At 42.3% G+C, this 21,309-nt stretch overlaps 1 protein-coding gene across 1 annotated transcript; it reads left to right on the top strand.

The window, feature by feature from the left end:
• The first annotated feature begins 10,374 nt into the window (after positions 1 to 10,374).
• Positions 10,375 to 21,029, top strand: htr5ab (5-hydroxytryptamine (serotonin) receptor 5A, genome duplicate b). The gene is given in 4 exon segments (XM_043243631.1): positions 10,375 to 10,508; positions 14,664 to 15,089; positions 15,092 to 15,759; positions 20,685 to 21,029. Coding segments are annotated over 3 exon segments (1,038 nt in total). The 5' UTR covers positions 10,375 to 10,508; positions 14,664 to 15,052; the 3' UTR covers positions 21,018 to 21,029.
• Positions 21,030 to 21,309: the final 280 nt, after the last annotated feature.

Here is a 21,309-nt window from a genome sequence, read left to right as displayed (position 1 = left end):
ACACCTCTGTTTCAAACCCGTGGCATCTAAACATATTGCTTATGCCTGGCTAAATAAAACCGGTTCCCTTGGAGAAGAGTTTTCTTTGTGCCGCTTACTGTAGTCTGCTGTCATTCTCCAGAGACTTTAGAGCCTTAAACAAAACAGCCCTCAGCAAGCTCTTAATGTAAATTCAAGCTTAACCTTTCTGCACTGAAGAGACTGAGGGATTAAACGTCTTTTTTGTTCCTTGTTTATACAATTATTGTTTATAGTTTTTTAGAGGGGGGTGGATTTAATGCCGTTGGCTCAATTAATTTTTTTTTACTTCAAACTATCATTTCAGATATCTGAACAATGGGTTTCTTGTTCACAGCAAAAGTTGATGATCTGATTATCGCTCATTTGTCACAATCTTCACAACTTCTAAACCATTCTTTCGTTGATCACAATATTACCATTAAATCTGTCAGTTTTTTACCTATAGCTTGTCTGGATGTCATTTTGTGGGATTTTCTGTGTGTGTGAGTTTACATGCAAGACATGGACAGGCAAATGGGAATGTTCTGTTTACATGTAAAACATTGCTATAAATGCTGGGCTTTATTTTAAGGTGTCCTTGTTACAGTATAATCATACATTTAAGTACTGAGTAATATTAAGTAACTTCATGTACTTACTACATGATTAGCTTTTGGCTTAAGGTTATTTGGATGTAATTACGCATAATTATTTGTCATTATAATAGTAACATTTAAAATGTGTAAAAAAGACATGTTCATATTATTTTTCTGTGTAATACAGTATTTACATTTCCCAGAAGAATTTTACCTATACTGCATCTAAAAAGCTTAGTGATACTCGATAGCATTCAGCTATGGGTGGTGAAAAAACAACAAAAATATCAGTAGAATCAGTAGACTTACAGAATGACAAGTAAACACTTCATTTTGATGGCATTTGCCAAATTGTTAAACAGCTTTGACGCATAAATACACTTTGGCTTAGTTACTGTTGTTTGGTTGAGTTGTGCATGAACACAAGTTTCTGACCAAATAGTTTGACCATATTATTATACAAGTTTGTTCACACGTTCTGAGGTAGTTTGAGGTAACTGACTGGACTATTGCCTATTGTGACCTAGCAAAGAAATATTTCAAGTGCTTAGATGGCTATTTTAAGAGTTTATTCAGGCTACAATTTGAAAAAAAAGCAGCTATAGAAAAAAAATGTGCCAGCAGTTAATAAAATGTACACAGAAAAATAAAGACAAGAAAAAACTTTGAACGAATTAATTAAATGCGTGCAATATATTTTCCAGTTAAGGACAATTCCTAAAGGCAGTTAGCATCCTTCTTTTATTAGTTCACTTTCAATTTTTTCCCTTTAGCTGTTGCCAAGGACACTAGCTTTACAGGATAGGCTGAAAACACACTGATCGATGATAAAAGAGTGACCTAGATAGATGAAAATACAAATGTATTCAAATATATCTTCTGACTTTGGTTCAGGTTTTTATTCAAATGTTTTCTAACAGTTATAATCCATTTGACCTGCGGTGTCAGTGTTGGTAATTGTCAGTGAACAAGCAGGTCAGCGTGTGGGTTGCTGGCTTGAGAACGTTTACATTAGAGCAGACCTGGAGCAGGCAGTTCAATTTGTTATGTGTCAGGTCGGTTAGATCCTGCAGTGTTTGTGTGAATATGACCCTCTGATTCAGTCTCCTAGAGGCTAAGGTGGTGTCACGAAGGAGCGGTCTGAGGCGTGCGGATCCATGTGCAGGCTTTTATTAAACGAAGGCATGGTCATAACAGGCAGGCGTCGAACAGGGCTAACAGATATATAGGAGGCGAGGCAATAACAAAATCCAGAGACAGGCGGAGGTCAGGTCAGGCGGCAAACGATCAGAGAAACAGTAAACAGACAGGGTCAAAACCAGGAAAACAAAGACTAAGGAAAACTCGAGAACCAACAATAGAACAGGCGAAACAATGCAACCTGCAGGTGAGTGGCTTGCTACAGTTTTTATAGTCCTGGAACAGGAAGTAGCAGCAGAGGAAGTGATCGCAGATCACCCAGGGGTAAGAGCTCCCTCTGCTGGCTTGGTGACATAGCCCCCCTCCTAGGAGCGACTCCTGGCGCTCCATAAAACAAACAAAAAACACTGTGAGCTTGGGAGGGGTTCCGGGAGGGGTCAGCAAACGGAGTCCAGGAGGAAGAGACGGAGGGAGGAGCCAGGAGAAGACAGGAGTCCGGAGCGGGAGGTGATCCAGAGCCCAGCTATGGTGGTCAACAGTGGAGCCGACGGAGGGAGGAGCCATGGAAGAGGAACAGCCATCGACGGCGAGGCGACCGACGGCAGCGGCGGAGCAGGTGGCGGAGGAGACTGAAGCGGAGGTGGAGAGCCGAAGAGCCAAGGTGACGTTGAGGCGCTGGAGGTCCTAGGCGACGCCACAGGCCGGCAACTGATGCGGAGATGGGGACGAGAGAAGGCGCTGCGGAGCCAGAGCGACAGAGGACTGAGGTGGAGCCGGGGAAGGGAGGAGCCTGACAGAGCCGGAGGGATGGAGGGATGAGGCGAAGCTGGAGGAGTGGAATCCTGAGGCGACGGATGGTCGGCGACCGACCAAGGCGTAGCCAGAGAGACGATGGAGCCTGGTGGAGCTGGTGGATTGACGGAGCACGGTGGAGCGGAGGGAGCTAGGAGCCTAAGGGAAGCCGACGGTCTACAAGCCGAGGTGGAGTCCGGGGCTCGGAGGCGGGACGATGAAGTGAGGATCCTTCACCCACGGCGGCGATGGAGACTGGCAGACCCGTGGCGAGCTCCAGGTGGAGGACAGAGGATGAGTGCAGGGGCTGCTGGGATCCATCGTCGACGTGTGGCAAGGGTGGAGGGTGGGATAACTTGAGGCGGCGCACGAGGCGCGGGCAGTGGGCGGGCGCACGAGGCGCGGGCAGTGGACGGGCGCACGAGGCGCGGGCAGTGGGCGGCGGCGCAGGCGCGGGCAGTGGACGCGGCGACGAGGCGCGGGCAGTGGGCGGGCGCACGAGGCGCGGGCAGTGGGCGGAAGCGCCGAGGCGCGGGCAGTGGGCGAGCGCGCAGGCGCGGGCAGTGGGACGAGGCGCACGAGGCGCGGGCAGTGGGCGGGCGCACGAGGCGCGGGCAGTGGGACGGCGCCACGCAGGCGCGGGCAGTGGACGGGCGCACGAGGCGCGGGCAGTGGGGCGGGCGCCGCGCGCGCGGGCAGTGAGCGGGCGCCGCAGCGCGGGCAGTGGGCAGGCGCACGAGGCGCGGGCAGTGGGCGGCGCGCGCGAGCGCGCGGGCAGTGGACGGGCGCACGAGGCGCGGGCAGTGGGACGGCGCGACGAGGCGCGGGCAGTGGGACGGCGCACGAGGCGCGGGCAGTGGGCGGGGCGCACGAGGCGCGGGCAGTGGACAGGCGCACGAGGCGCGCGGGCAGTGGACGCGCACGAGGCGCGGGCACTGGAGGCTCTGCACGCAGGCGCGGGCACTGGAGGCTCTGCACGAGGCGCGGGCACTGGAGGCTCTGCACGCAGGCGCTGGCACTGGAGGCTCTGCACGAGGCGCCGGGCACTGGAGGCTCTGCACGCAGGCGCGGGCACTGGAGGCTCTGCACGAGGCGCGGGCGCTGGGCAGGCGGCAGCCATCTTGGGAAGCGGCGCTGGGCAGGCGGCAGCCATCTTGGGAAGCGGCGCTGGGCAGGCGGCAGCCATCTTGGGAAGCGGCGCTGGGCAGGCGGCAGCCATCTTGGGAAGCGGCGCTGGGCAGGCGGCAGCCATCTTGGGAAGCGGCGCTGGGCAGGCGGCAGCCATCTTGGGAAGCGGCGCTGGGCAGGCGGCAGCCATCTTGGGAAGCGGCGCTGGGCAGGCGGCAGCCATCTTGGGAAGCGGCGCTGGGCAGGCGGCAGCCATCTTGGGAAGCGGCGCTGGGCAGGCGGCAGCCATCTTGGGAAGCGGCGCTGGGCAGGCGGCAGCCATCTTGGGAAGCGGCGCTGGGCAGGCGGCAGCCATCTTGGGAAGCGGCGCTGGGCAGGCGGCAGCCATCTTGGGAAGCGGCGCTGGGCAGGCGGCAGCCATCTTGGGAAGCGGCTCTGGGCAGGCGGCAGCCATCTTGGGAAGCGGCTCTGGGCAGGCGGCAGCCATCTTGGGAAGCGGCTCTGGGCAGGCGGCAGCCATCTTGGGAAGCGGCTCTGGGCAGGCGGCAGCCATCTTGGGAAGCGGCTCTGGGCAGGCGGCAGCCATCTTGGGAAGCGGCTCTGGGCAGGCGGCAGCCATCTTGGGAAGCGGCTCTGGGCAGGCGGCAGCCATCTTGGAAAGCGGCTCTGGGCAGGCGGCAGCCATCTTGAAAGCGGCTCTGGGCAGGCGGCAGCCATCTTGGGAAGCGGCTCTGGGCAGGCGGCAGCCATCTTGGGAAGCGGCTCTGGGCAGGCGGCAGCCATCTTGGGAAGCGGCTCTGGGCAGGCGGCAGCCATCTTGGGAAGCGGCTCTGGGCAGGCGGCAGCCATCTTGGGAAGCGGCTCTGGGCAGGCGGCAGCCATCTTGGGAAGCGGCTCTGGGCAGGCGGCGACCATCTTGGGAAGCGGCTCTGGGCAGGCGGCGACCATCTTGGGAAGCGGCTCTGGGCAGGCGGCGACCATCTTGGGAAGCGGCTCTGGGCAGGCGGCGACCATCTTGGGCAGCGGCTCGGGGAAGGCGGCCATCTTGGGCAGCGGCTCGGGGAAGGCGGCCATCTTGGGCATAAATGCAGTGTCTTCTTCCTCCATAATACCCAACGTGAGAGCTGACCCCACAGTCACTAAACCAAACTCAATAAAGTGTGCAAGTGATTCACGTGGACCCTCTTGAACAAGTTGTGTTTTGAGTGGCTGATTTATTCCCTCGTGAAAAATTCAATTAGCAAACAGTCCGGTAAATCAGAGAAGTAAGCCAGGTCCAGAAATTCCTGAGTATAATCCTCAAGTGATCGGGTGCCCTGCTTGAGGGTTAGCAAAGACATTGCAAGGTGCATACCTGGCCATGGTTCGGGTGAAAAGCCGCTGGATCCTGGTGTGAGGTTGCATTCTGTCACGAAGGAACGGTCTGAGGCGTGCGGATCCATGTGCAGGCTTTTATTAAACGAAGGCATGGTCATAACAGGCAGGCGTCGAACAGGGCTAACAGATATATAGGAGGCGAGGCAATAACAAAATCCAGAGACAGGCGGAGGTCAGGTCAGGCGGCAAGCGATCAGAGAAACAGTAAACAGACAGGGTCAAAACCAGGAAAACAAAGACTAAGGAAAACTCGAGAACCAACAATAGAACAGGCGAAACAATGCAACCTGCAGGTGAGTGGCTTGCTACAGTTTTTATAGTCCTGGAACAGGAAGTAGCAGCAGAGGAAGTGATCGCAGATCACCCAGGGGTAAGAGCTCCCTCTGCTGGCTTGGTGACAGGTGGAGAAGTGGGGGGAAGATACATTTTAATGAGGTAGCAAGGCAATAATTTGGCAAGGGTTTCTGGTGCTCCAGCAGATCTAATGATGGCAGCCTGGATAAAAGCAGGTGAGGCAACAACAACAATCTAGTCATCTCGCATCAATACTGTTGAGCCTTCATACGCAATAAATGCTGCTGTTTCTACGTTGGAAAGAACGCATATGCAGAACCGAAGAAAGCCTGTCTTTGTGCTAACCTTTATGCATCTAAAAATCCCTATAACTACTCTGATAAGTGAGTCATACGGCATTTGAATTTTATGAAACTAAATGAAATGTCACTTGAGCAATTCATTTAATGTTTGTCAGAGTTGCATGATGGATGATGAAAAAAAGACAACTAGTCATGCGTGAATAAGTGTTTGTTTACTGGAAAGGATGACAGCATATGTTGCCTTCGTTGTGATGTTGACAGTGTTTATCTTATTCATTTTAATTACAAAGATGCTAAGCCACAAGAACTGTTGCTCTTTTAAATGAATCTCTCACACGCCAAGAAACACAAGTGTTTGTGTTTTAGCTCGCCTGTCAGTCTTGGAAAGCCTCCTCTTATTCTCTTTAGCACCTCAACAAGTCCACTTTTCTCAAGGCTGATAAAATATACGCAGATCATTTGCTTTCTAAAATAAATTGTCGGATATAAACAGCTCAATAAATGAGGACTACCCCAAGCTACATCCAGCAACTGTGATTGGGTGGAAAACACTGTGTCTGATTTTCTTCAAAACTTTTTTTTTTTTTTTTTTTTGCTTAATGCATTCGATTAATGTAACTGTAATGTGCAATCTACTAGATTAAATTTTGCATGGCAGATGTACAACAATCAGGCATTCTTTGCACATGATTTAATGGGGAGTAAATAAGTTTTTTCATTTTTTTTAGCAAAATGAGTCAAAGGGGAAACTTTTAACAGTGAATAGTTTTAGTTTTTTTTCACTGGACTTGATTGATGTCTTGTCTTCCCTTCAGTCCAGCTTATCGCTGAGAGCTAGCTAATAAAGAGAAAAAATGAGTCTCTTTTCAATAAGGCAGACAGAGGCTTCATGTCCCATCTATTTCACACCTGACTAGTGTATCCAAGACAGGCCATTCACATTTTCTAAAGCAGAGGTTATTAGTATGGCCTTCCATGAAAGCGCCATCTGTCCCTCTCTTGAACATACACATTTATTTCAAAATGTGCATCACTACCACCCCCCTCAGCTGTGTGGTGAGTATATTTCATACACAGACCCTTCGTGCAGCAGGTGACAGAATGCGTGCGTACACATATGTATGGATGTATTTCCATGCACACAGGTTGATAAATATGTTAACTTCTTGAAGAAGACAGCTTTCTCTGCACGAACAGAAAATGTAAAAGCACTGGAGAGAAACCTTCACCTTAACCGCCTGTTCACACAAACCTGTTCACAGAAGAATGGATATGAAGGCCAAATCGAAATACTGTTGGTATAAACAAATGGACAGTGGCTGAAAGACATGTAAGTAAAAATTTTAGCTTTCAGTATTATGCAGAATCTGTTGTAATGAACCGGTGCATGTACATTATCTAATTATAACATAATATTATAAAAGCATATTACATTTTATAAATAAATTCAAATGTAGGCCTACAAAGCTATCAGCAACAAAAGACTGCAACAATTTATTAAGACTAATATTAACACTAGAGGCATCTGAGGACATTTTCATTACAGCAGATAAGTGAAATGGAAGATGTTGTGAGCTGATGTGAAACATGAGTGAATCTGTGATATGAAAAAAGCTGAGTTTCAGTAACCCAGCTGAGTCATCTGATATAGAGCGACAACAGCAAGTTTAAGTTAATATCAATCTGCTTAATGCTGCTTAAACCTGTAAACTTATAACTAAACAACAAGTCTGATGTATCATAAACACTATTTCTCAGCTCATTATCAACAAACTACATCCTATATGGATAATAATAAAGACTAGAGTAATTTTAGAATAATATGATCTTTAAAAGTAGGGTATTAATTTGAAGGAATTTTGCATATTGATTTTTCAGAGTTGTTTTTCCAATGTTCCTCGGTGATTGGCTCAGTGACCAGCAGCTTTTAATTATTTTAGTAACGGAAGCACACTTAAAGTACCTAGGACTTCAGTGAATTTAATTTCTCCTCAGGGGAAGAGAAGCAAAGGACTCAGCAGCCAGTATTTCACATCTTTGACTACCTAAAGCTGTTTCCCGCCACTAAGTCTCATATCTTCTCTTCCCCATGTCTCTCTCTATCTCTTATTTAAAAACACACATGCTCCCACTGTCTGCCCACACCAAAGAGAGAGACAGAAAGGTGATGGTAGAGAGAAGGAAGGACAGGGAAATGGTGCTTCAAGTGATTTTCTGTATGTTAAGGCTACCTGCTGAGAAAGCGCTTCTGCTGGGGTAGTCTATACAAATTTGCCATCTGCTGAATTATAATTTATTCTGCTCTTCTCTTACGGCTCTAATGTTATTTTCCTTAATCCCTTTTCTCACATTTAATGTTCCTACTCCCCCTCACCTCACAATATATTTTTCAATTACCCCCAAATCATCCTCGTTCCTTTTTTCCCCTTCAACGATCTTTTAGAGCTGTTATCGGTTTCATAACCGAGCCTAGATCGCTGTGTGAATATAAATGTAAACAAAATAGGCTTAAAAATGATTTCAGACTGGTTCATTCCTCTGTAAACAATACTGGCAAGCTATTTAATGAAAACCATGATGTTCCAGGTACCTCTCTTCAATATCCTTGAGAAAAAGACAATGGTCTCACTGCTTTAAACATAGGATTTGTTATAAACCCTGAAAAACGACTTCTGTAAAATTGATCCAAAATGAGACTCATTGATTTCCTCTACTTTAAGTATCACAATATAGTGGACAAGACTGTGGAATTAAGACATAAAGCTGAGGATGCTGTTTTGAGGATTTATGACCGGTGCATCTCTAAAATCTGATTGCACAACCCTACACAGTCAAACTTAAGTTACATCAGCTGGATCCAAAATGCAGTGTAAAAGTGAACAGTTGTTATCTTAAGTTCAGCAAACAAAGAACGGCATATTATAAGTGTTAACTGACACTGCATGCACATTCAGAAATCATTGTTTAGGTTGTTGATCAACCTATATACGGGCAATTTGTCATCTGTTCAATAGTATGATTTTATGCCACACATATGGCAAATCCTGCAGGAGACTTAGATGGAGATTATAATCAGTCCCTAAATTGAGAGAACGAGTTGAAATGCATGAATAGCTTAATTTTCCCTTGAGTCCACGCCACAGATTCATTAAAAAAGGACATTGAATGAAAAGGCCACTCTGCTGGTCTCCAACATTACCCTTGTTATGACCATTTAAATTTGCCCTTTTCAAGTGAACGTTTTTAATTGCTATGCTTATTTGAGGTATCATGCTGGATCTGAAAAGCAACCCAAACAGGTTATTTTTTAGCATGTTTTGTCGTATATTTAAGTTTGCTTATTATTAAAGTTGTTTTTACATCATTTTTGGTATAGTGATTTTCCAGTATAGGTCTATTTAGATGTGTGATTACTGGGTCCTTTAATTTATTGGCTGGAGCAAATTGTTTGGAAGAAGAGAATACTAAAGACAACTGCGAATGACCCTCTCTAGATCCTTTAAAATAACAGTTCACTCCACATTTACAAACCTAAAATCTTCATTTGTGCTCTGCAAACACGTTTGGAATGACCAAAGTAAACCATTTTCAGTTTGAACTTGACTTTAATCCCATTTGCCCTTAAACTTAGTTCCGTCTCTGTGACAAGCCTATTTAAGACAAAAAATATATATATATATACACACAATAGAGCACTAGACACAGTGGCTAAACTGCTAGGACAAGCTCATTCTCTTTTTTTCTTTAAACTGTTCCTTTGTTGTGGAGGTTTATGTTCAGCACAACAGAGCAACCTTTGTGTGCATTGATGTGCATGAGGCACAGTCACACTATTACAGTAAAATTATCTGTTATATGGAGGTAGACGTATTCTACACGTTTGGAGGATGGTGCCTCTGTATTGTAATTTGAACATAAATTGGTGTGGGGATATGGGATGTGAAAGCCTTCAGAAAGTTTACAGGATATATTACATGCCACCAAATGACGCCAAAGCATTAACTTCACCTAGTCTGCCATGTGAAAACATGCCTTAAATTGAATATAAATGAAATTACTTTGTTTCATCGACCAGGTGAAAACAAATATACGCAAATATGACATCAAACTGGGATGCAGTGATCCCTTTTCGTATTTCATTTCATACAACAAACATAATTTGTTATTGGATTATCGACTGTCGTGGGTCAAAGGATTGAGGCATTCATATCCTGCCTATTCTGAGTTATGAGAATCTCTGCTAGCTTTAGCGTTTGACATATGAAGACCTTTTTTTGGATTGAATTTAGCATCGTGGCCCCTGTAGGATGTATCATTTCCAGTTTAATGCGGGCGCTGGTCCCAAAAGGAAAGCGCGCGCTCGGGGAAAACCCAGCTACACCGAGAGGAAAAAAATCAGCTGTAACTGAAATAAGCCTCCGATTGAACTAATTAAATATTAATACAGCTCACTGTGTGGAACAGAGCGTTAACGTGATCTGAACTGCCTCCATGTCACTAAAACACAACAAAACTTACAACTTTAATTCAAGACAGGTAAAAGGTTTAGTCCTCGCGCTCTCGATCTGTTATTAACAATAGTGTACAATTGACCGATGTTTGCAGTATTTTAAAGAATCTTTTAGTGCCCAAACAGCTTAACGTCCTTAATGAACTGATCAAGTAATACTATCTGCTCGAATTCTTTGGCGGAAGGTATGCACGCAGCACCCCTACGTCACACATTGGTTCAATCCACATGCGGTGCTGAAGCCTTGACTCAAGTATAGTGTTTTTAGATGAAGACGGTTTCAGGTGGGCAGAACAGTTGCGCTCGACAGCCAAAAGCGAAGCAATCCTGCACTTTTGCAGCATCTTCGTATTGCTTTTGCGATTAAGGGTGAGTATTAAGAGCTGTAGTAGACATGTGCTTTATGCAAAGTGTACATGATGCTGTCTTAAGTGTGCTGCATTGGCGACATTTACCGAGATACGCGCTGTGTGTTGTCCATATGCATATCAAAATAAGTGATCTGGGGCGGTCGTTGCAAAATGTTACTTACTGCCGTCCTTTCCTGTAGGAGGTAAAGCTCAGAGAAAATATTTGAGTGCCCTTCAAGTGAAGTATGGACAAACCGTTTTTAACGCAGCGCCTTTAAAGCCTTTGAGATTTAAATGTCATGATTAAAAGGCAGATATCAGAAAAAATGAAGGAGACAGTTTCGGTCCCCAGTGGATGCAGGAACATTTAATTGCGCCCGCAGAAGTAAACACCCGTTATTTTCCGTTCACGATCGATCTTGCTTTAATTTTCTGATATGCGTTGATTTGAACGGTTGAAGTAGGTTGTCGTTGAAGTGAGATGTTTTCAACACACTACAGCGCGACGGCTTTCGGGGGATGCTGCTGCTGATAGTCGCGCGCATTTTCTTAGAAATCAGCGATTGATGCTTCAGCACCGCGCGAGACCCTCGTTTGAGTGACAAGTGCTTGAATCAGACAGTTTGCACTCATGCTGGGGCATTGATCTACATAAAGCTCCCCTTTGTGCGGGAAATAAATAGAATTTCTTGCCAGCAAGCACATAAAATAGCAAGAGGAATAATCTCATGTCGTTAACAGTCGGTCCAAACACGTTTTTAAAACAGAAAATCTAATTAACTTAACTTAAAGAGAATGTGTCAGTAAAAAGCGAGCGATGAGATCTGCTTTTAATGTTATTGTTGTGGCGAATATGACGCATCTCTCGCTGAACTATTGTCAGTAAGCTTCAGAGTAAGTCCATTGACTGAATCTCTCTCTCTCTAAGTAGGTTTATTGACATGGTAAAACCATTCCGTGTTTGTACGAAGTAACCCCTTCTCATTAAAACAAGTATAATTGGAAATGTAATGTTATCACTGTGTAATAATTTTATTTTTTATTGCTGCTTAAATGTTTTCGACAAACAAAGCACTATCCTATTACACTGTAATTCTGTTCAGTGGCTGTCATAATTGCCTTCATTAAGTGCTTTTGGTTTATCTAGACACTGCAGACCAATCATATAATGCATTTGCGTAATTTTATAACTATTATAAATCACTAGGCAGTTTATTCTCACTAGGTTTGTATTGTGTTTGTACAGATTATCATTATTAGATCTCTTCATCTGCTCTCATGTGTCATGCTGGTTTAGCTGGTCTATAGGCTGGTCAGGCCAGCTTGAAAAATTATTATAAACGTCTATAAAATGGCAAGAGGACCCACTAAAATCATCAAACCTTTTTAAGCATCTTTAATCTTTCATTTCAACAGGATTTGGGTATCGATGACACTTAAATGCGCATGATAATAGCCAGCATAACACATGCATGAGCCAAATTGCTTCATGTGAAGCACCTACGTTTAACCAGTCAGATATATTAGATTTTATTTATTCAAAATAACATGCACTACACTGATTGCGGAAACAACCCCCTGCAGCAGCTTGTGGTTATATGCTGTGCTCGAGAGCGCTATGACAGCGCAGGATTGTGATCTCTGTAACTATTCAGTTCCTGCATCACCTTAATTGGAAACGAACCCTGTGGAACCTTAACTGTTTATCTGCAGCCACTGTGGGAACCAGCTCCTTGTCTTTCTAATCAGGTCTAAAAGCTAAATGCTGTTGTCAAATAAGGTTCAAAACATTTAAGTATACTTAAGAAAAGTTTATGCAGGTTAATTGCTTGAGTTTATCACCCCGGGGACATTGTTAAATATTGAGCTGTACTGACCAATCCATTAAAGACTTCCAAGAGCACGCCTTATGTATAAAAGAGTATTTCAAAGTACATAATATTCTCTTTTCTCTTCTGTCTCGAATAGTTCACTCAAATATGAATATTATGTAATCATCTATTGTATTCTACAGAAGACTAAAAGTCATACAAGTTCGAAACAAATGATGATGAGTAAATGATGGTAGAATTTTCATTTTTGAATGGACTATCCCTTTAATCTCTTGCTGTTTATTTCTGTCTCTGTCATGTGGCATGCTAAGTAAGTAAGACTCAAAAACTCCAGAACACAACAGAATGCTTTTCATCCTCTGAAGCTTGTGTAGTCACAAAAAAAAAAATCCAAAAATATTAAATCTCACTCTTGTGGGAATGGCTATAAATGACAGGTGTCTTTATCTCAGCGTGTGTGTCCAGTGCCCTAGTTGCTGAGGGGAAGCTGTCAGAGATGATTAGTTGAACAACACCAGAGACAATATGCCGAGGGCTTTTCTTGCTACTGAATATGTGTTTAGGTGCATGTGTGTCCAATTTCATGGCTTTGGGCACAAGCTAATACAGGAGATGGGGACGAAGGAGGGAAGGGAAAGATTTAAAGATGACATGAAGAGATGCAGAGAGTGAAGGAAGATGAAAGTGGGAGAAATGATAGGTAAAAAGGATGAATATTATCAAAAATAAGGGTAGGCAATTTTAGCAAGCCACTCTGACGGACGTTTTTTGATGTATATCTTAGATCTTTTCCATAAATGTCATTTTCTCCTTAGAGTGACTTTGTCATACCAACAGCATAAACAGAGCTCAGAAGCACTGAGAGAAAATGAGCAGGAATCTGTAATCAGTGTTCCTCTGCTTGTGTGTGGTAATGAGCATGTCGAGTGTGGACATCGTGTGTTTCCTTTCGGTTCCACCTGACAGGACAGACTCTAGACTTACTGATGAGCATGCTGGGTAATGATATGCACTATGAGCAATCAGAGGTACGTTAATCAACACAAAATGTCTGTACTCTTCTGTCAGGTATCCCATTTATTTTCTATTTTTATGCTTTGTCTCTTTTCAGCCAAAAGAAAACAAGTATGATATTTGTGTTAGTTTAATTTTTTTCAAACGGAGAGCAAGCACACACAGCAATCAACAGGGCAGAAAACTCAGACCTCTTATTGTTGCTATCACTGATACGACAGCTTGTAATATTCCCTTCACTGTTGAGTAGCTGACTGGTATTTGATGTTTTGATGACTCTACCACTGAGCTCTCTTGACAAGCATGCTGGCCTTTGTACCCCTAATCGAGTTTTAAAAGCCAACAGAGGTTCGATTTTGACACGCAGAAATCAGGAACTAATGAAAATCAAAGCCTTTTGGCTCTGTAACAATGTCTTTGACAGACTCTGGTACGTCGTTTGAGTGTAGATGGCTGTGCTTTTGGGATAAAGATGCTTCTACCTTTGGGATAGATCTTTACCAGCTGACATTATTGCAAGAAGGTCAATATGAAGTCAGGCAGTCAATTGAAGTCTCTTGTGTAACTTCAATTGCCACAAATAATTGAACCGAATCTCTTCCGCAAGCACTTAGACCAAATTACATCTAACGTAATGGAGTGTTTAAAACCTCATGGACTCTGTGGGGCGAATTACAGAAAAATAAATAATAAAAGAGCTAATTTATTATTAAGTTGAGTAAAAATAATAAATAATGAGCTTTAAATCATTTTTTCCTGTCAGGTTTCTATTGTACAGATTAATGAGCGGCTAAAATAAAAGTCATGTCATAAAAAGTCTGTAAGCACAAGGCATAACCATGAGGAACAAATGTGCAGTTGAGTGGAATGGAGAATTATTCATCAGCCCAAATGTTCTGCATTGCTATTCGTCCTTGCTGATTTAATAAAATTGGTACAGTACAATGGGACATCACAAGTGATGAATTTCTACTTTGGATGTCCCCTCCATGAGGAATGTGAAGTTATACAAAGCATACCGTTTGTACTGTTTATATCCAGAATGAGACTTGATGTTATGATGTCTTTACAATGTCCTGGTGGAAATAAATGAGATGGGCTTCCTTCTTTTTCTGTATATATATATATATATATATATATATATATATATATATATATATATATATATATATATATATATATATTTATATATAAGAAGGAAGAGAGAAAAAGAAGGAAGCCCATTCTATAGCCTAGAGCAGTAGAGCTATTTCAGGTGGTGGCTGAATAAGATGATTTTGTAGGATGAACAATGAAATTTATTTATACCCTTTTTTCTTGTGTTATAGGATGGAGGATGGCTTCTCACATCTTCAGATGTGTCCTGAGAGCCTTTAAATTGCAAAAGGCTGTAAACTAAAAATGATTATCAATGTGTGCAATCATAATGTCATCTATAATGAGTATGGCAGTACTTTAAAACGCCTACCTTTTCAGTGACCAGCATACAGAACTGTGAGCTAAAGGACAATAAGCTCACAGATTGTCGTGCCAAGAACACATGACGCCCACTCAGAAAATGAACTCCAGCAAATATTTTCAAATGAATGAAATTGGAGACATCCAACAAGAAAACCATGCCTGACCTAAAAAAACAGTAACTGTGTCTGTGGCATTTATTTTCACCTTGTCCTCTAATGAGAGCCAAATATCTATTTGCATACCATTACATGCTGCCATGACTCAACCCAACATTACAGATCTCTTAGCTAATATCTGGGAGGATCTGAATCGGGTAATCTGTACCGTCCGTTTTCTGTGTTCAGTGTTCTCACGCTCACTTTGCTGGCCATGCTTGTGGTGGCCACCTTTGTATGGAACCTCCTGGTTTTGGTGACCATCCTGAGGGTGCGCACCTTTCATCGTGTTCCTCACAACCTGGTCGCTTCTATGGCCATCTCTGATGTGATGGTTGCAGGACTGGTAATGCCCCTCAGTCTGGTTAGGGAGCTCTACGGTCGGCGATGGATTCTGGGTCGGGCGTTGTGTCAGGTCTGGATCTCCTGCGATGTGCTCTGCTGCACAGCCAGTATATGGAATGTGACGGCCATTGCCCTAGATCGCTACTGGTCTATCACACGCCACCTGGAGTACACGCTGAAGACACGTAAACGAATCTCCAATGTGATGATCGGCCTCACGTGGCTGCTCTCGTCTGTTATCTCCCTTTCGCCACTCTTCGGTTGGGGTGAGACATACTCGGAAGACAGCCTGGCTTGTCAAGTAAGCCAGGAGCCCTCTTACACGGTCTTCTCCACCTTTGGAGCGTTTTACCTGCCCCTCTGTGTGGTGCTCTTTGTCTACTGGAAGATTTACAAGGCTGCCAAATTCCGCATTGGCTCTCGCAAGACCAACACCATCACACCCATGGCTGAGGTCATAGAGGTAAAAAAAGAACAAGTTATCATATATAAGACTGTGTACAGTGATGAGAATAAGTTTGTGAAATAAATATCTGGATTTCTGCATCTACTGCTCATAAATATGGTAATCTTTGATTAACTAGAGAGAAAAAGTAATAATAAAAACTTTTTTCACTTCTGTTGAATGCATTGAGTAATTGTTCACAGTGCAGGGTGGAGAAAGTAAATGAAACCTTGAATTTAGTAACTTCTTTTATTATTATTTATTTTTTTTATTTAGTAAATTCTCCTTTAGCAGTAAAGCCTGCAACAAATATTTTTTTGTAGGTTCTTATAAGACATTTGACCCATTTTGGACAATTCTTCCCCACAAATCTGTTTCAGTTCAGTATAAATTTTTTGTGTTGTTTTGATAGCACAGCTCTCTTTTAAGTTATGACACATAATTGTAATCAGCTCAAGGTTAGGACCCAGGCATCTTTTTTCTTTTTCAGCCATTATTTAGTTGGTGCTATTTGTTTGATTTCTCATTGTCTTGTTGCATCACCCAGCCTGTTTGAAGACTGAAGTCATTAGCTGACATTCTCCTATAATGCCTTGATACATGTATAATTTTTTGTTGTCTTAATGATTGCAAAGTGTCTACATCCTGAGGCAAACCGTGATGCTCTGTCCACCATGCTTTATAGCTGAGATAAGGTTTTGGAGCTGGTGTTTGCCTTAATTGTTCACAGAGCATTTTTCCAAAAGTTTTGTGGAACTAACTCATGAAACTCTAGATGGTGCAGGTTGAAAGCTTCTAATTTAATGGAATAAAATCACATCATTATTCACATGGCACATCTGTAGTTGCATCAGCAGACAATGAGACTAACATTTAAATAGTTGCTCAGTGATTGCCGTAGTGATTGCCCCCCTACTTATGTAAGTACATTTTATTATTACAGAATCTGCTACTTACTATTCAAATGCGAGTTTTAAGCAGTAAAGGGTAGTGTCTTTTGTCGTTTCTCTGATCACAAATGCAGAAATGGTGTTATATTTACGAGGTGCGATGCATTGAGGTATTCGGCTAATCACAATGCACTGGATAGCTGGCCAATTAGAGCACACCTCACTTCTTTAGAACAATGAGCTTTGTACAAATCGACCTGTTTCAGAAAGGCAGGGCTTTGAGGCGCAACAATGTGTTTTTGAACCTTAAACTGCATAAACACATTGCATTACACCAAATGCTCAAAAAATGTTCTACCAAACTCTTCAAGAGTTGCCATGATGAAACTAAGTTGTCTTGGTTAAACATCAGACATGCCTCCATTTTTATTGGCAGCAGTGGCTTCCCTTGTTCTATCTTTTCTTGTTCAGTTTTTTTTTCTTGTAGTGGACACTTTGACACAATTTTATGCAGTTTGTACTGTTTTAGGGGGTCTTTGGCTGTTACTCTTGAGTTCTTTCTCACCTTTTTGGAATTGCCAATTTTGTTCTTAGAGTCATCTTTGCAGGATACCTTGACCTAGGAGGGTATCAATGTCAAAAATGTTCTACATTTGTAGACGCATTCTCTTACTGTAGATTTATTAGCAATGTGATTGTAGCTTATACATCTCTGTAATGCCCTCTTAGGCTAATGGGATCAAGGCATGGTTCAAGGCCCATAATTCAAAATTCATCTCCTTAACTAACTCCAATTAGCTTTCGGGGAAGTGATAACCGTTTCACTGATTTTTCACTGACAGCCTGCCCTGTCAATGATCACACAATGTCTTGAGTAAAATGTAAAAGAGTACAACTGGTTGTGTGTTAGAATACATTTAATGAGCAATTAATGCAGTTATTCAGATTTTTAATCCTTTGTATTCTTGTGTGCATCTATCTATCTATCTATCTATCTATCTATCTATCTATCTATCTATCTATCTATCTATCTATCTATCTATCTATCTGGGTGAATACTTTTTTGAGAATGATTTGTTAATTTGTTTTAATCAAGTATATATCATAGTATTTGAGTTGCTCTGATTAGCCGTCATATGGACAGTTCACACAAGATGGTCAGACCATAGCTCCACTGTGGGATTGAGATAGTGAGGTTAAAATGAAAATCAAGAGCCCTAATAAAGAGAGGGAATATGAATGTTTGGGTAACAGTGCAGAGCTATTTTCTCAGAAGGTAGGCTCAACCCGCAGGAGCTGACACCTGCCCCACAGTGACACAGTTCCCACCCAACAAACACATGCCCAGAGTGAGAGAAAAGAGTATAATTAGAATCAGCTTCACACTGATTCCTAACACAGAACAGTCATTTAAAAATATTAATATTTTTATTGGCTTTTAGATTTCAGATAATGTAATTTTAAAGAGTTCTACAGTCAATTTTTAACATATAATTAAACCTCAGTGATTATTTTCACATCAAATAACATGACTATGTAATTGAAAACGATGTTGCTTTTAAACAACATTCTATCATTATTTGGCATACTCTAAATTAAATTCTCCACATGAAGTTTAGATTAATCACAGAAAAAATCTAGGCTAGATGGATGCTCTGTGTCCACCCTCTTTCCTCAAGCAGAACATTTTTAGTGTTCTTTTAGTCACACATACGTAGTAATTGTGCTTTGTTTTGCCACAATATTCTGTAAACTACAGCTTTTCCAGGAAAAGTAAATTTAAATAATATTTTAAAAACAAGATATAATACACAGTCAACGTCCATTTGGTGTTATGTCTATGTGTGTTTGTACTGTGTAATTTATTATATGTAGCACTGTCCACCATCTCTTTTATGTCTTGTTCTACCTTTTGTATTTACTCAAACAGCCTCACACTCTCTTTTCACACACTTAAGTTCATTACTCTCACTAACGTACACTGATCCGAAAAAATCAATTAATTGCCTTGTTGCCTCCTTTATCTGTCAAATGCACTAACAAACACACACACACACACACACTCACACACACATACATAGTAACTGTGCTTTGTTTTGCCACAATATTCTGTGAACTCAACTACAGCTTTTCCAACAAAAGTAAAAACAAGATGTAATACACAAACAACATTCATATGGTGTTATACAGTTGGATATTAAAGATATACAGTTAGTGCTGGTACTCTAATTTAATTTACAACAGCACCAGGATGTTTCAGTGTTTGTATCACCCTGCTTGTCTGTTTGCACCGTTCTAGACTAGAGTATGTGAACCTTATGGAAGTGGAGTAGAACACACTGTCATTCTGTCCGTTGCTTGGCAACACATAAAGCTTGATGCCTCTTTGAAAACTTTTTGGCACATAAAAATCTGTGATATCGCTTAATTATACATGTTGGTGATTTGCCAACACAGAGATTCATCTAAAATATTACTAAAGACATTTTTCCAAAAGGATAATTGCAAAAGGTCAATTGAGCCAAATGCTTATTGCAAGTAGTGTGTGATTCAAACAGTTCAGACTTGTTGGTCGTAATGAACTTTGTGAGCATATACAGGAAATCTAAGTCTGTCTTTATTTAGAAACTTCACACCTCTGCTTTCAAGGGAAACGATGTGAGATTTGTCACATAACATGTGTTATGGAAGCTACGTCAGTTTCACAAAGCTGGGGAAATCGGCTTCATATTTTCCAGCATTAATGCATGTATGTGTTATAGTCTCTGATTGTTTTTCTCTTTAGCATAATTGGGTTTCAGCTCCAGGGTTTCAACGTCAAATCTATGGTAATTGTGGTATTGTGAAAAAAAAATAGTGTCTTCTCGACATAGCGATATCAAATAAACAGTAGTTTTTTGAGGGCGGACCAGAACAGGTAATCAGCAGGCATTATGCAGAAGTGTAACATGTGCTATGTTCATGCAATGTCATAATTACCGTAATTTCTAGATGACAACACCTGACTTTCTACTCTGAGCTGTTCATAACCTCGGATTTAGATTTGTGTTTCTGTGGCAACACTATCAATGCCTAATTGAATCTGCAGTGGTCACATGGTACAAGTCGGAGCTCTCAGAAAAAATTCCAGTTTATTCCTTTACATTTTAATTAATTAAAATGTAAATTACAACTTCTACAAGGAGGTGAATGCTTTTTGCAATTACGGTAATTGCGACATGGCATGAATGCACGTAAAGTGATGTAGCAGTCATGGAAGTACAGAAAAAAAGTGTTTTGTAGGAGAGATTAACTTCATTTGACATGAACTTTGTGCACGTTGTTGAAATGCAAACAACTATATTACACGCTAAAGCAAAGGTAAAGCTGAGAAAAGCAAAGACATATGTATAAAAGGAACAAAGTTACACATCTTCAAAGTATTTTTTGATTACATTTTTAATTATGAAATATGAATTTCTATGAATCTGCATCGTTGAACATGCTTGGTGGGCAGAAAGCAGTAACTGTACACATTTTGATGTCAGTTCTGTGTCAGACCGGTTCAACTATGCACAGATTCATAGAAAAAGAAGTGTCAAATTCATAATTCAAAATTTAATCAAAGAAACTTTGAAGCCATGTAACTTTGTTCGTTTTATACATGTCTGTCTACACATTTCTCAAATTTACTTTAATATAGCTGATAAACAAGCTGCACAAAGTTAAACAGTCTGTCAAATGGAGTTAATCTCTCCAAAAACCTTTTTGTACTTAAATGACTTTGCTACAACACTTTAGGTGCATTCATGCCAAGTCGTTATAGCAAGTAATTGCAAGATTCTAACTTGTAAAAGCATTCACCCTTGTTGTAGAACTTTTGATTTAATTAAAATGTGGATACGGTTGATATAGATTGTAGAGAAGCCAAAGAAAGTTGCCTGCTATCAGACAATGATGAACCATTTAAGCTTTAGTGTCCTTTAAGAGCAAATTCTTTAGTTCACGTTCAGATAGTTTTGTGCTTCATTAACACTACCAATACATGTCCTCATCCTGCATTTTTACTGGCAGGTTAAGGAGGCTGAACGACAGCCACAGATGGCCTTCACAGTTCGTCACGCTACTGTATCGTTCCAGACGGATGGAGAGACGTGGCGAGAGCAGAAAGAGAGGAGAGCGGCTCTGATGGTGGGCATCCTGATTGGTGTGTTTGTGCTCTGTTGGATTCCCTTTTTCCTTGCTGAGCTCATCATTCCTCTCTGTTCATGCGACATCCCTCCTGTCTGGAAAAGTGTCTTCCTCTGGCTGGGTTACTCAAACTCCTTCTTCAACCCGCTGATCTACACAGCCTTTAATAAGAACTACAACAATGCGTTTAGAAACCTTTTTTCCAGACAGCGATGAGCAACAGAAAGACCAGAAAAAAACCTTTGGGTTTGAGGAGTAGAAAATGAGAAGAACATCAAAAGAATCCTTCTTCTCAGTTCAGACACAGGAGACAAAGGAGCAATGCGCTCGCTCTAACCGTTGTTGCAGGAGGAAGATTTTCAACACATATCAAAAAAGCTGCAGGTCTGCTGTTTAGATTTTCACCTGCTGGTTATTACATCTGCCTTTGTAGGGCTGCGGTTGCTGATGTCTTCATGGATTGATAAGGTTGGCACTATCTGTTAAGTCATCAGAGCTGAGAGACTAC

This window comes from Puntigrus tetrazona, chromosome 7 (genome assembly GCF_018831695.1).
Source record: "Puntigrus tetrazona isolate hp1 chromosome 7, ASM1883169v1, whole genome shotgun sequence".
Taxonomy (NCBI): Eukaryota; Metazoa; Chordata; class Actinopteri; order Cypriniformes; family Cyprinidae; genus Puntigrus; species Puntigrus tetrazona.
Note: the sequence above shows the minus strand (reverse complement) of the source record. Positions and strands in the feature narration are given on the sequence as shown.